Consider the following 16,919-nt stretch of genomic DNA (forward strand, 5'->3'; position numbering starts at 1 on the left):
TGGGAAGGCATTCAGAAAACTATCACCACTAATGAATAATAGAAGATTTATTTGGATTGTAAAACTTGACTAAAAAAGAAATTTATCTAAAATATGAGCTCAATTTCCTGCCTTTCAAAAGAATAAGGAAAGGAACTTTACAGAAAAGATATAATGTGGTAGACATTCTCTAAAGAACCCAAGGAAATTCAGGCTGGTGTTTCCAAGCCACATATAGAAGGAATGCTTGGAGAGCTTAAATGAAGATCCCCCAGGGGTCCCTACCCCACACCTAGTGACTCAGAGTCTTTAGGGAAAGGGCCCAGGCTGCTGCATTTGTTAACAAACTCTCCAGCTGATTCATGTGCTCTCCTAAGTTTGAGAACCACTAGACAATGCAAGTCATTAAATAACCTTTGGCAGCTGACTTAAATGTTCTTAAAAGACAAAAACCCACACAAGTTTAGCCCATTCTATGCCAAAAGACCAAATGAAGACAACAGAGTCTGGCCTTGAGATTCAGTAACAGCTGCAGGGCTAAATAGCCATTCATTCTGCCAGCAGGTCAAGCCATGATTTTTAGCACTTGGAGGCAAAGAGCTGACGGATGCTTCCACAGTAACACAAACCCAACAGCACCATGGTGATGGCTTCTCCTGTTGGACATACATTTGCCAAAATTCTCCTCAACCCCAGCAACCTCCTGGCAGAAGTCCTGGCAATCATTCCTCATCAGTTTCCTGGGCTTGAAAATTAAAATACATAGAAGGTGCGATGGAAGGAACTACAATGGTTAAGGATATTACTATGTGGAAATTCTAAACTTCATAAAAAATTTCAACATCCAATCCTATAACGTATCTATTCCTATAATATAGAAAAACATAGTTTTGCTTTCTAAGAGAAGGTAAAAACGGCATTAAAGGGGGTAAAAAGTTACTACCATAGTTTTAAAAAGCCTCTAGGGAAGTAAATCAGAATGCGTGGTGAATGCAAAGAAAGGGTAACCAAGTTAGGACCGAGGAAATGGGCGGGGGTGGGGGGTGGGGCATGGTGCTGGTTCTAGATACATCTATGTTCTCCAGTGGGTGTGTAACCTCACAGAACTCACTTAGCTACGCTAACGTAAAGGAGTTAATGTTTATCAGAAAGAGCATTTTAAGTCACAAAGCAATGTCAAAATGTAAGTAGTGTTATTATCATCCATGGCAAAATTTATTTTGTATGGTCCAGAATCTAACACAGCAAAGTCAGAGCAGTGAGTGGTTTTGTCTTTTTTTTTTTTTTTTTAAACAGAAGTCTAGAATTATAAAGGAAGCTGTATCATCAGATGAAACTATACACACATTTTTTCTGAAATCACACCCAAGATGAGAACAAAATAATACGGTACAAATAAGGAAAATGTAGGCCACTCTCACCAAATTGCTCCTGCTCTTCCCTGCACCAAGCTACACCAACATGAAACTTCCAAATAACAGTAACTCAACGTGGATGATGATGCAGTCATCTAGATAGCAGTGGTTAATGATTCCACCAGACACCCTTCTGTTTGACCCACCTTACCCACATCTGCCTGGGTCCCAAGGATAAACTCCTGTCACTGGAGAGCCACAAACAAGAGATTAGGAGGAAAAAGAAAAGGTGACAAATGGCCAGTGCCATCAGTTAATGAACCTAGGGCTGTAAGGACTTTGAAAACTGTTTAACACTTACTGCCTAACAGATTTTAGATTAACACCAGATTCAAGCGTATCTAGGAACATGAGGAAGCCCAAAAGTGTGTTTAGATGGGAGACAAAATAGTACACTGCAGTTACTTAGAGCTGAGTTTGAAATGAGGCTCCAAGTTATCTATCTGCTCTCCTTATCAGTTCATGAGTTGATGATTATTAGTTGTACTTCATGGAGCAATTGGAAGTAGTGGTGTCCACGTTAAGTACTCCATGAGGTCATTAGCAGTATAGCAAAGTGTTAGCACAGAGTAGAAACTCAGTAAGATAATTCCCTTCTCATTTTGTATTTCAAAGATGAAAAGATATTCCAGTTGAATGAAAAATGATATATAATAAAATAGAATATGTGGCTAAATCAGAGTCTCATTTTCCTGACATTTATCTTTTCCTTTATTATGGCTACGGAGACCAATTGTACAATTTACACTGGCCATAATTAGAGTCTCTGCATATAAATAAATATTACAATTTAAATTTGATGGTACATACAGCTTTGTAACTTCTATCCAGTATTCAATACAATTTCTCAAGGACTTTTTCTACCACTATATTACCACTCTCCTACCACCTGTTTTGATTATCATTATCATTACTGGGAACAAAGCACCCTGTGAGTGTTGCAGGAAATGAGTTAATGTATATAAAGGTACCCTGAAAACTGTGAAGACCTAATATTACCATTTACTTGAGAATAGAGAAGACATAGCCTCAGTCTTGAGATGACTACAATTTATAGAAAACACACAGTGCTAATCAAGAAACACACACACGCACACACATGCACATGCCCATTTAAAGATAAATAACAACAATAACAGGAAAGAAAAATATGTGTGTGTACCTGGATCTATGATGAAAACTAAATAAGAAGGTGGGGGACAGTGAAAATATTGGCGCAATTTTGCCCCATATTTTAAAATCTTTCTACGAAACAATCAATTCTTATAAATAAAATCATAAAATCAGGTTTTTATGAGTAAAATCCACAACATGCTCCCTCCAGCCTCTCATGAAAACATTTGTAGAAGCATACTGCCATATATTCATTGAGTATCTACAGTGCAAATCCCTGTCGTTCAAAGGCCAGATGTGCCTGTGAAACATGAAAGGCCAAGCAATTGCTATAAAGCCACTTCAGCAAAGCTTTACTAGAAAGGGAAAGATTGGTGTATAAGACCCATTTGAAAATCCATTTCACACTTCTAATTTAAAGCCAATTCAAATGTAATTTACTTTATCAGGGCCCTTAATTTAGTGAAGGTCAGAAGTGCAATCAACAGAGGTGACAATTATGCTTATCAAAAGATAACCTGGTAATAGTGCTGAACAAGAAAAAGAGAGAACAGGGCTCCCATGGAAAACCGGAGTTAGAACCACTGTATAAACACGTCTTCTTACAAACCAATGCAATCTGAGATCAAGCTTTCACTTGAGTCATCTATGCACCAAATGCAAACTCACTCGTCCTTCTATTTCAGTGCGAGAAGGTTCCTTTTCTTCTCCAATGTTACAATTCATGACACTTGAACAACACCTCCGGCACAAACTAGTGAACTTACCACTCTCGTCATCTATGTTGAACCTTCCGAGACCACTGCCATCCCTGATGGAGTACTGGATCTCTCCATCCCTGCCAGAGTCCTCATCTTGGGCAGTCACCTGCAGTACACTTGTTCCGATGCGTGAGTTTTCTTTTACGGATCCAACAACAGCAAAGTCTGGGAAATAGGGAGTATGGAGGTTTTCGTTGACATCTACCACCTCCACCTCCACAAAGGAAACAGATGACAGAGAGACTGGTCGCCCTTTGTCTTTGGCCCGAACCGTGAGGTTATAGAACTGCTGCTTTTCATAGTCCAGCTCTTTGCTCAAGCGAATGGCACCACTTGCTTTATCAATTTCAAATCTCCCATTATAGTCATTGACCAAAGAATAGCGCACTTGACCGCCTAGCCCAAGATCTGGATCATGCGTCTCCAGCCAAGCAATGACCGTGCCAACAGGGAGATCTTCAAGAACCTTCACACTATAGCTACTGGGAATGAAAGCTGGGGAACAATCATTGACATCATCCAAAAAAACCTTAAGGGTAACAACTGAAAACAGCTGCTGGCCACTTTCTGCCTTGTCTCTGGCTTCTATTTTTAAAGAGTAGTTTGCTTTAGATTCCCGGTCCAATTGGTCAGCTACATAAACAATTCCAGTTGAGCTGTTGATAGCAAACTGCTGTGTATCCGTCAAGACTGAGTAAGTCACTTCACCATTAGAACCCAAGTCTTTGTCTCTGGCTTCCACTTGAATAATCTCAGTACCAATACTTGAACTTTCGAGAATGTTAACTGAATAACTGTCTTGGAGAAAAACTGGGCTGTTGTCATTAGCATCCTCCACATTGATGGTCAGCAACCTCCATGAAGATTTTTGTGGATCACCTAAGTCATAGATGGTGATATTAAGGAGATAGAGGTCCGTGTGCTCTCGGTCCATAGGCAGAAGGACTTTAAGCTGCCCCGTCTCCATATCTATATTAAAGCAACTATCCGTATTCCCATCAGATATTGTAAACAGCACCTTACCATTGAAGCCAGTGTCAGCATCATAAGCTTTAATCTTCAGGATGTTAGCACCAACAGGCAGATTCTCCTTCACAGCCACATCAGAAGGAAAAGACTTGTCAAAATGTGGCCCTTGCCTGTTAACTGAATAAAAGTCGAGAAATCCATCTTCCAGGCTCAGTTTCCCATTTGCTTTTGCCTTAATGAGTAGTTTCTCTGCCAGCTTTTGAGCCACACGAGTTTCTCTGCAACTGAAGCTCTTTGAAGACACCTTCCCATGTAGGACTGAAATGTTAACAGACATGGGGTCCGCAAAATTCTCTCCATCCGTTGCTGTAATCCTGAGGGCAAAATTACCATTTTTGATGCCGGAATTCATCAGTGACTTTTTAAGCTGTAAAACACCAGAGTCTGGGTTTAAATAAAAGAAACCAAGTTCGTTTCCAGAGATGATTTTGTACTTTACAAGTTCAAGTTCATCAATATCAATTGCTGAGACAGCTGTGATGTGACCCCCAACTGGAAAGTCATATGAAATAACTCCCTGGCAAGCCACTTTCTCAAAGAGAGGGCTGTTGTCATTGACATTTCCTATTCGAATAGTCACATTCACTTCACTTTCATGGCGGTATGGTGAACCCCAGTCGGAGGCTCTTACAATGAACCTGTAAATTTCTGGGGAGGATTCAAAATCCAATTCTTCAGTTGTGCTAATAACACCTGTAAACTGGTTAATGGCAAATGGCAACAAATTCAGACTGGCAATACTGTAGGTGATGTACCCATTTTCTCCTTTATCCTTATCAGAAGCTGAAACCATGAGAACATTTGTGCCCACCGGGACACTTTCATTCACAAAAACATCATAGAGTGGCTGCTGAAATTCTGGGGTGTGGTCATTCGCATCTTCTATGCCAACGGTGACTTGTGCTTTTAAATCTCCTTCCTTGTTTGTCACTCCCAGTTTATAAACTTCCTTCTTAATTGTATTCAGTGGCTGTGCTGTGACAATCAGACCTGACCTAGGATTAATTTTGAAGTACTGTGCATCCTCACCAGGAGATAATTTGTATTCCACATCTAGCGGTTCAGGACTTAATTTTACTATAGCAACTACGACACCAGGAGGGGAAAATTCACTAATGCTCACATCATACATTTCTTTTTCAAATCTAACTGGGACAGTATCTCTTTGGGGGTTGGCAATGTGGACTATTTTTGCTGCTGAAAATTTCTGAGGTGACCCCTTGTCTTTTGCTTGAAGGGTGAGATTGTAGCCGTAAGGAAAGCTCTCCCAGTCGACCCTCTTTCTCTCTTTAATCTTGTACTCATTCATCCACTTGCCTTCCTTAGCCAGGAAGAACTGATCTAAAGGATCTCCAGCCACAATGGAAATAGACTCAATCTCTCCATTGGCACCCTCATCTAGGTCATCGACTGTCACCACTGCATATGTCGGCTCTTTGTCCAGCGAGAAAGGAACGTGAGTGACCACATGGATAGTTGGGGCATGCTCATTTACACGTTCAATGTGAACATAAAGCTTCGCAGTACTGCTCACTCCGTTGTTTCCATAGAGTTTCATCCCCCGGTCCACAGCCAAAATTTCCAGATCGTACCTGTTCTTTTCATCATAATTTAACCGCCCACTTAAAGAGATGACACCACTTGTCGGGTGAACTGAAAAGAGGTCAACTTTGTTTTTAAAGTAATAGTAGAATTCTCCATTGGAGCCGATATCGGCATCTGTTGCTGTCACCTGGGCAACACTAGTCCTTAAAGGTGTGCTTTCTGCTATTGTCACAGAGTAGGTTGTGGGTGAAAACAAAGGTCGCAGATCATTCATATCTAAAACCTGTATGTTCACTTTGGTCCATGCTTCCAGATCCTCTCCTCTGACCGAACCTTTTACTATCAATAAATAATTGTCCTGAATCTCCCGATTTAATATGGCTGAATTGCCACCTTTAGTTCTTATTCTGAGGAAGCAGAAATCTGCAATGATGACTTCCTCCGCTTTGAAGAAGCCTTCCTCATCTCCAGATACAATTCTGTATTTGACATCCCAGGACAGATCTATCAAGGTGATGCCCATTCTACCCTGGCTGTGGACGTAGGTCCTTGCTGCTGAGTTCTCACACACGGTAGCATTGTACACGGGGTGCGTAAAGTGGAAGCCCAGGGGCCTGGTCCCCGGCAGCCCCTGGGACACTGTGGCCAAAAGCTTGAGAAGCAGGAGGATGAGGCAAGAAGGGGGAGGCCGTGTACCCACACAGTATCCCATAGTTATATCCATCGTATCATACCTCCATCCTGGAAGGGAGGGAGAAAGAGAGAGAAAAGATAAATTAACCCACAGGAAAGCGGGAGAAGGTGTAGGAACTCACGGTGATGAAACAGTGCTTTTTAAAAACTTCATTATAAAATCTTCTTACCAAAATATCAATACAAGAAAGAAAAATTACAGACCTCACCAAACTAGATAGCAAGGAGTTCAAAATCATTAGGATTTAACCTCGTTTGGGTCTTTTAAATGACACTTTCAGGGACACCTGAGTGGCTCAGCGGTTGAGTGTCTGCCTTTGGCTCAGGTCCCGATCCCGGGGTCCTGGGATCGAGTCCCACATTGGGCTCCCAGCAGGGAGCCTGCTTCTCCCTCTGCCTGTGTCCCTGCCTCTCTCTGTGTCTCTCATGAACAGATAAATAAATATTCTTAAAAGAATAAAATAAAATAAAATCACACTTGTATACTGCTGGTAGAATAGTTCATTGTTACAAGATTTCTTGCATTCTGAAAGTCAATTTAGAAATATGTACTAGAAGCTTTAAAAAAAATGCTTCTACCTTTCACTTAGAACTACCTTCTAGGCAATTATCCAGTGGAAGCAATTAGACAAGTGTACACATAAGGTACAGTTTAAAAGACAAAAGAATTGAAAAGACACCAGCTGCTTATCAATAGAGAACCAAATAATTTGTGGTGCATTGGTAAAGTGAAATACTATGCAACCATTAAACATAATTATTTTTATAATGTACATGTGGTAAGAAGTAATGCTGAATGGAAAAAAGATCATAAAACAGTATGTGTGGTTATGATTGTATTATTACTTGAACATCTAAAAACACAACTGCAATTTTACATTTTAAATGGATTAACTGTGTTGTGGGATCTGGGGGATTATTTGCATTTTCTAATATTTTCCCATTTAACATTGTTCATCAATGGTTATAGAATTATCTTTAGAACTATGAACTTTTAAAGAAATGCTTATAAGGCATTATCTTTTGTTGTGCTGACTTTAAAACTGATCATGATTTATACAGAATTCAATACCAAGAGAGAGAATAAAGAAAGCATCACGGAACAAAACAGACCATACAGTCCCTAAGGAGCTGCACAATCTAAGGAAGATCCATGATGGACCGTGCTACCCAGAACAAGGGAGGTAAGAAAGATTTTGTGCTAGGAAAATTTAAAGAATTATAAGAGATTTATTTCTTAAAACTAATTTTAAAAATTGCTTCCAATTAGGTTCATCAGTCACTATTAAATTTTCATAGTCACTAAAACTCTATGACTACATAGATGAAGAGATAAAAACACTTCCTATTTTAACTAATAAAGTCTGTTAGATATTTAAAATAGACGGTGGACAAAGCGCTCCTTAACAAGGAATGGCTAAGTTTATTTACACACTGTGAGAGCTCAGATTTTTAAAATCCCCCAATTTAGTAATTCTTTTACCAAGACAGCTGCTGCAGGACATTCACATTCCCCAGAATGTGAGGATAAGAGGGGATGGGAAATGAATCCTTTTGCACTCTCTGACTTAGGCACTGTGTCAGGCATTTCCCCGTTGTTATATGTAATCCGAATTACAACCCCAGGCAACAGGTTCAGTTTTACCCAACTATATGTCAGAAAACTGGAAGTTAGAGAAGTTAACCTAGGTGGTGGCAGCAGTGACCCAACCAATGATTTCCAGCTCGTAAGTAACAGAGCAGGATCCCAAACCCTGGCATGCTTTCCCCCATCAAACCATCACTGTCTCTAAATTATCTATAACCAAGAATTCAGGCCCCCGAGAAGCACATATGACACAATTTAATTCTGTTGAACTTGTCACCATTTATCATTGATGGAAAAGCATAAAACCCACCTAGCATCTCCATGTGGTTATCTTCTTTCAGGTTTTAAACTAGTTCCAATTACTGGCTATCAGCTGAAAAACCTCCTTCAAAAGTTTAGCATCTTAAATATTATCAATTGTTTTTGCCATTTATAAAACACTCTCATACCCACGGTTGGCAAGGCACATGTCAGTAGATGAGAATATCCAACTTCATTTTCCTAGTAGCAGAGTATGAATTAGAACCCAAGCCTCTCCACACCCCACAAGGCTTTCTCATGCCTTTTTTTTTTTCCAACTCTGCCTTACAGAAGACTCTAAAGCCAATTTCTGGGCCTGCATTCGCTTGGTTCCAACTGAGAATGAAATATGCCTTTCTGCTGTCATCTGTTGAAGCAACTTAGGGAACCGTGTAACAAGTAGAAAGAGTACAGTTTAATATAGGGATTTCTTAAGCAGAATAGACAGTACAAATGAAAAGAAGAAAGAGGAGATAACTTTTTATAAAAGGAAAGAAGTTAATTTCACATGCTATTGCTTTGGCTGTCTGTCCTTAGGAAGTGGCTCGCACGCTAAGTGTGCGAAGCAATAACTTGGATGTGGTAGGCTCAAATCTCCTGCCCAGGACAAGAAAGAGCCCCATGGGACCAGGGCAGTTAGAGCTGCCTCTTCGAGGAGCACACTTGGCTAACACGCAGGAGTAAGACAACCTCTTGAGGGAGCACAGATATAAACCAGGAGAAGCTTCATTAATACCTCATATAACTCAATAGACTCTTTTATGTCATCATTGGAGAATGCTGCAAAGTAGAGGTATTTTTCGGTTCACTATGAACATAATGGAATGCTCTTATAGGGAATGACCAAAGGCCATGTATAGTCTCTCAAAGTAGAAAACTGGGGTTACTCCCGGCATCTCCAGGGAAATACAGGTTCTACCTCATTTCCCACTGGCTCTTCTATGCCAAAGGCAAAAAGCCTATAAGCATGGTTTTGCTGATACACTGCCCACGGAGTCTGGACTCCGTGGTCTTTGGGGAAGGAAACATCCCTGATGGTAAATTCAGTTCAGATGAACTTTTCTTAGTCCATCTCCCATCCCCATTTTAAAGCCTGACTGCAGAGAGGAGCTGCATCTGTGCATCAATCCATTAATAGCACCCAGTACCACACATACCATGCAGGAGGCACACAGTATATCAAGATACTAATGTAACCTAACCGGAAGTCCAGTGGCCTTTAAATGCTCGGTTTCCAAACCCCAGAAAATACACACATCTCACTCCAGGAAACAGAACCAAGACATTATATGAACTCAAAGAAGCCTTAAAGATCATCTGGTTTGATTTCCTGAGTTTATAGATGAGGACATTGAGACCCATAAAGATAAAGAGACTCACTAATACCAGGTCTCAGGACTCCCAGAGTCAGAGCTGATACCAAATGGAAACGTGTGTCAGCTGAATTAGTTTTTCTCTGAGTTATGTAACAATTTTAGGGCTGTGGTTTATCATCACTTTGCAGGGATCTTTGTCTTCTGACACCTTGTTAATCCCCAAGTGCTACTACCTCCTCTAAGTAGTTAACTGTAAACAAACATTTAAGTGCCCTGGGGGATAGTTACTTCTACAAACCCTTCCAGTGAATCCTTCAAAGCACAGAATGCTGTCATTTTATGAAAAAAACAAAAACAAAAACAGCATTCAATTGAACTATTTGAAAGTCAGTACTTTTCCAGACCAAGTTTTTCTTTCAGCAAGATACACTGCTGCAATTTTTGTAAAAAAAACAAAAAACAAAAAAAAACAAACTTTTTTATTCTTATAAACCATAATCTTATTCTCATAAAACAGAATTTTTTCTTATAAAATAGGATAAGTGGTCCTACATGCAAGTAGAAAGCACCACAAACTACACCAAAATGGAAATAGTATTATTGTGTACAGAAATCTGGACTTAACACCAAAAATCTGAGCAGGACTAAGCTTGTCAGCTTCAGTTATTGAGACCAAAATATGTCATCAGGTTTCAGCATCTTTATTTTGGAAAGAAGAGAAAAGTCCTATCTGGCGCCAATTAATTGAAAAACCTGTAGCTTTCTCCATTGATGTAGAAAATAAATGAGTGCTAAAAGTGAGGAATTCTGTAAAATTCTGCAAAGTAAACACTAGAATAAGATTTTGGCTTCTTTCTTTAGCACGCTAAGACAACTGTTAAGCTGTTTTTAAAAAAAAGTACGCTTTTCCACACTGAAGCCAAACTATTTGTGAAGCCAATATGATAGTTATAGTATTTTAGATGCTCTGTACATTGATTTATTCTATTGCTTCTGGATTATTTTAAACAAACCACTTAGTTCCCAACCTTAGAGCCTATTTTCTACGACTTAGTAACATAATCAATATTTTTTGATATAATCTCCAAAGAAATCATCAAGCCATCATTCTTGGAGACATTTATTTTTCAGAGCAGTTGGATGTGCCTCCCCCATCCTGCCCTGTGAGCTCTGAGAGAGTGGATCTTAGCTTGAGACTCAGAAGAGCATGCAGATTTTTCTTTCCAGGGATGAATAAATATAGGTGACCTCAGGGGCAGCTCACAGCTCTTGCAAAGGCCACCTCTCTGGGAGTGCCTGGACTCAAAAGAGTGCCTCTGTTTGCTTGGGTAACCTGGGGAAGCTGTTTTCTGCCATCACTAAACTGGCCTTCTTAAATCACTGGGATTTCTGAACACTAGAAAAGGCATCTCACAAGAACATTCTATTTTCACTCCATCTCTTCTTATCTTGTATATTTTGAAAGGGTCTTACTGGCAGACAGAGACGGTGCTTGGGAAATGTGCTATAATAGGCTGTGAAACGAAGAACAAAGTCATTCTCTGAAAGGCCTCCCCTTCTCTGGCATCCTTAATGAAGATGACTTGTGTTAGAAGCTGTGCAAGGCAACTGAGTCAGAAACACACACACCAGATGTATGCGCAGTGATTCCAGGACACGTGCTCTGCACCTGACTGCCTGGGTTTGAATCCCAGCTCCACAATTCCTTAGCTGTGTTATACTGGAAAAGTTATTTAACCTCTCTCTGCCTCCGTGTTCTCTCCTCTCAAATGGGAATGATAGTGCCAACCAAGGAAGATTTGATGTAATAAATATTAAGCATTTAAAACAGTAGCACGTCACATGCTAAGTATATGATTGTTAGCTACTAATATCATTTAAAAAGGCAGTTTTTAGTGAAGACAAAATCAGCAAGTCACAAGATAGGGATGTGTTTTACGACCTCCTCTGATACTTCTTTTTCTAATAGAAAAAGGCACATCAAAGGTAAAGGAAAAGATGTCTTATCTTTACTGGAAGCAAATGTTTATTACAGTAGACCCAAAGGTCAGAGAAACCAGACTTGAACCCAGGCTTTGTCGCTTATTGGCTGGGTGACATTGGGATAATACTTAAACCTTTTTAAGTCTCAGCTTAGGGATTAGAAGAGCTCCCACTGTCATGTAACAGGCTTATGAGTGTGTCTGGGACACAGTAAACATTCCATAAATATTAACTGACATTACAGTTATTAAGGCATTCAGAAGAAGGGATACAAGATGGAAAACAAAAGAAAACCGGGCTAAGGATAAAAGGTTAAGAGGTAGACCATCCCTGGGTATTCTAGCCCTAATACAGAAGCCATCCTTTCACAGACCCCAGACGCCCACCTTGGATTGGGATCAGTGTGAGAGAAGGTATGTGCTTAATGGCATGGGTCGAGGGCTGTTGTCACAGCTCTGTAGCCTAGTTCAATGTCTGCATGTATACTTTACAACTCAGGAAACTATAGCTTCATTAGGGAGCTACTCCTCAGACCTGGCATTTAATTCCTGAGGAGTTCTAGCAGGATTTCTCCTTGCTGTGATGAGTCCCAGAACAGCCAGATACTGCTAAGCCCCATCTTCCAGAGCAGCCAATTCTGATACTGCTCAAATTACCATCCTCATGGCACTACTTTATGTTCTGGGTTCTTGCTCCTGAAATCAGTTATAGACTGTCTGTATGACACATTTGGGAATAAAGTTTTACTCTCTGGCTGTCGCTAATGGCTGCCTGAAGAGAAGAAAAAATGTTTACTCTGTAGTTTTCTTAATACAAACCATTGTAGCTAGAGAGTGCAGAGGATAATATACTAGGCATTCAGGTCACAAATAATTCATGCCATGCCATTATTCAGATTATATCATGATATACTGAACCTGGACCATGTAAACTCACTGAGTTTTACAGTGGAAAGGATCATAAAATTGTCTAGTCCAACACCCTAGTTTTAAAGTGGAGGGAGCACATCGGGAAAGGTTAAGTGATTTGGACAGGGTCACACAGCTTGCCGGTAAAAAAGCTAAAATTGGAGCTAAGGTCTCTCCTGTGAATGTGACTCACTGCTACTGCCTCCTTTAAGAATACAGGTCTCTACTTGTTCATCTGTAGAAATTGCACTCACCTTCTTAGATTTAACTAAACCAGTACCTACTCTGTGATTCCATCCCAGAGATTCTCGATTCTCATTCAAAGGTGAGCTCCAGTTCTTGTCTTTCTTTCTTTCTTTCTTCTTTTTTTCTTTCTTTCGATTTTTAGGATTTTTATTTCTTTGAGAGAGACAGAGAGAATGTGAGCCAGGGAGGAGCCGAGGGAGGAGAGAATCTCAAGCAGACTCTGCACTGACTGCAGAGGCCCATGCGGGGCTCTATCTCAAGACTCTGAGATCATGAACTGAGCCAAAATCGAGTCAGTGGCTCAACCAAATGAGGTACCCAGGCACCCCCAAAGTGAGCTCCAGTTCTAAAGCTGTGATGTTTAAGCTTTATTGAATACCAGAATCATGGTAGGGCTAAGCTCCACCTCAGAGTTTCTAGATCACTAGGTGGAGAATTTATAATTCTAGCAAGTCCCCAGGAGATGCAGGGCCTGGCACAACCATACTCTGAAAACTAGTGCTCTGAACTTGTCTATATTTTATCTGTATGTACCTCTCAGATAGCACATTCTTCCTTGTATTAAAGTTACTTATGTGTGTTTTTAAATTACACACTGGACAATAATCTCCCTTCTTTCTTCTTCTTATAGTTTTTATCTAACAAAGTGCTTGGAAACGGCAAATATTTGGTGAATGTTTATGGAATAAAATTGGTCTGGTCAGCATACACTGTAACTCTACAACATGCTCCAGGGAGAAGATCTAAATGAATCATTAGACTAATCAGGAATGACGATTATAAAACTTACAGACCCTGGGTAAATAGCTAGTCCAGCATTTCCCAAACTGTGTCCTATGACACATCACGTTATGACCTATGAATAGGTGTGCATCTATTTTAGGAAATGCAGGTTGAACAAAGGTGAACAGATTTGTTAATTTAGAACTTCGTGGAGTCTTCTGTATGCACCAAAATAAACGTTCCCCCTCTCTCATCCTTAGTCATCTCTAATAATTTATCCCACTTTGCTGTCTCCTTGTGAAAGCACAGTATCTGTTGTTTATCTACAGTGGCAAAAATAAAGTTCCCTGACACACGGTCAGAATTCAGTGAATACCTGTTGCACACACAAATATACTACACAAACTGTGATTCTAAGCACAGTTCCTAAAATCTATTTTATTATTAATTTACTCCCCATCCCCCATGCCCCCACAACAGGCACCTACAGGAGAAGAAAGGGTATTTTCTAGAATACAATTGGGGAGACATTGACTGAATCCAAGCTAGACACTGTGGCCCAGACAGGTCCAACAGCTGCCTGGAAAGCTTCAGAGGTGGGATGTAATCCCAGGATTCTTCAAATGAGTTCATTATTCTTCCTACACCATATCACTGGGTATGGCTTCCCATTTCAACTAAGCTGGGAGTTATCCTTGAAGAAATGGCTTCAATACTTGTTATATAAACACATCTCCATGTTCCAACTTAAGAATGAGATAACTGGGTGCCTGGGTGGCTCAGTTGGTTAAGCATCTGTCTTCAACTCAGGTCATGATCCCAGGGTCCTGGGATCAAGCTCCACATTGGGCTCTTTGCTCAGCAGAGTGTCTGCTTCTCCCTCTCCCTCTGCCACTCTGCCTGCTTGTGTTCTCTCCGTCTCTCTGTCAAATAAGTAAAATCTTAAAAAAAAATAGTTTGGTTCTTAAAAAAAAAAAAAAAAAAGAATGAGACAACTGTTCCATAGTTGGCTACGCTCTTCTCTTTTCTCATTAAAAAGAAAAACAAACAGGGGCGCCTGGCTTAGTCAGTGAAGTGCACAACTCTTGATCTTGGGGTCGTGAGTTCTAGTTGGGTGTACATATAACTTAAAAATAAAATCTTGGGCAGCCTGGGTGGCTCAGCGGTTTGGTGCCACCTTCGGCCCAGGGTCTGATCCTGGAGACCCAGGATCGAGTCCCACGTTGGGCTCCCTGCATGCAGCCTGCTTCTTCTTCTGCCTGTGTCTCTGCCTCTCTCTGTGTGTGTGTCTCTCATGAGTAAAGAAATAAAATCTTTAAAAAATAAGTAAATAAAATCTTTAAAAAAGAACAGAATTTTCAAAGACTATAAATGGCAAAGACTGGCACGAGGGGAAGAACTTTATTAATGCTAAGTAATCATCCACATAGTCTCATAGTTTTTGTTATCTATTTTCACTAAAGTGAGTGGTATAAAGCAGTTTGCCAAATCCAAAGTATCCTTGAGATGCAAAACCTAAAACCAAATTCATATACACTCCTCCCTGGAAAATCCTACTTCTCTGCTTGAGCCCCACGTCTAAGCAGAGCTTTATAAGCAAAAAGAGTATTTCATTGACCAGAATATGATTATCACCCTCTGCCAGTCTACACAAGGACAAAAATCCCAAACCAAAGCCTCCAGTTGGTTCTGCCAACCAGCCAAGCAGACCATTACCCAAACCCAATCTTTTTATTTACTATAATATACGGTTAATTCTCATTTTTTTTCCAGTGGTGCAAATCTTTCTATTGTCTAAAAGTGTCTCTCAGGAGAAAAGTCAATCAGCATGAAGCAAGTGTAATTCAAGGTGGCTCTGAGAAAAATGGAAGATTCAGCCACACAGCGGCAGTGTTATGAATACCCTCCTTTATTTTCTCCCCAGGTGCTAGAAATATTTCCATACAACACTGGTTAATGTCAAGTATCATTTCATCAGTAAATGCTTCAAATTCAGGGGTAATTCAACCAGAGGCTATCAGGAGGAAAGATTATCATGTTGTTCAAGCCTTTTAAAAAATCATTTCTCCCTCTGGAGAAAGAAATTCGTCACAGGGTAAAAGAAAAAAAAATGTATGAAGAGGATATAATTTGCTCCTATGCTTGGCTGTCTAAGAAAATGTTCCAGAAAAATGCATGATTTCAATTTTTCTCTGGTGGGTCTTGCTGACAGAAACCAAAGGGTAAATACATTAGTATTCACTTATACTCAAGATTTCTTTAAAAAAGAAGAATAGCAAGGGGAAAAAAAAAACCCAATATTTTCCAAATAACAGCATTTACTATGGAATAACCGCCTGAGAGAGAAAAGAATCCAGTTTCAAATGGAACAATGTCTTTAAACAGTGTTCATTCCAAGGGTTAGGGAGACAGAATGCAGGTGAGGGAACAAGCTGCCCTCTGCTTGCTATATTCTGATACAATCCACATTCACTACCATGCTAAGTCCCTGCGGTCCGTCCACTTTCCAAAAGTTGACATCCTTTTCACCATCCCAATGGCCATTGTCCTTTAAAAGTGATTTTCCTTCAAGGAAAAGTATATAGTAAAATCAGGAATCAGGAAAGCAGAATGAGGCGGAGCTTCCCTCAGCACATCCTTTTCCTGCCCTGGTGAGTGGTGGTAATGTCAGGGCAAGACGGAAGTCAACACATCTGTGAAAGGGCTGTGGCGGGAGGCGACGGACCCAGAGCCCCAATCTAATAGGGGAAAGGAAGTATCAGGTTTCCCTTTTCCAAAAGATCTGAACTGCCAAAGGAAGATGTGATAAATGACAGAACATCCTCAAGACTGCAGATGACTTTTGGGAGAATATAATTCAATTCCAAATGTCTCCAAGGGTACACACGGGATCAGGTCTTACTCTGGACCAAGTAGCCCACAAGCTCCAGACGGCAGTTCCAGAAACGTAGGTGTGTTTGGCTAAATGTTTCCCCAGAAGGGAAAGCAGCAGCACCAAGCCCTGTATACTGTTCACAGTATAGAACCACAAAATGAATCTAATGAGAAAAGAGATACACGCTCAACACGGTACAACAGGCTAATGCTAATATGTCACCTCACGGAGGCTGGGGAATGGCAGATAAGACTGGGGGACAAAGAATACAAGGAATATGTGTGCAAGAAATAAGGAAACAATATATCAGGAAATTGGTGAGAATTGAAAAAAAAGTATCTCAAGACAGCAATCCTGATAAACTCAAAAAGGAGAAGAGATAACAAAACAGCTTGACATATGAAAGAGGAACACGCTAGGGAGAGAGGTAGAAATTACATTATAG

At 40.3% G+C, this 16,919-nt stretch overlaps 1 protein-coding gene across 5 annotated transcripts in view; it reads right to left on the reverse strand.

Annotated features, from left to right (window-relative positions):
• FAT3 (FAT atypical cadherin 3) overlaps positions 1-16,919 on the reverse strand; it is a 643,002-nt gene that overhangs the window by 494,366 nt on the left and 131,717 nt on the right. For all 5 annotated transcript variants that reach the window (XR_005375495.1, XM_038568333.1, XM_038568332.1 and 2 more), the window contains exon 2: positions 3,275-6,583. Coding sequence is in view for 4 of the 5 variants with exons in the window: in XM_038568333.1 (XP_038424261.1) it covers positions 3,275-6,566 (3,292 nt within the window). In the remaining variant the exon portion in view is untranslated. The remainder of the gene's footprint in view (positions 1-3,274; positions 6,584-16,919) is intronic.

Source organism: Canis lupus, chromosome 21 (assembly GCF_011100685.1).
Source record: "Canis lupus familiaris isolate Mischka breed German Shepherd chromosome 21, alternate assembly UU_Cfam_GSD_1.0, whole genome shotgun sequence".
Taxonomy (NCBI): domain Eukaryota; kingdom Metazoa; phylum Chordata; class Mammalia; order Carnivora; family Canidae; genus Canis; species Canis lupus.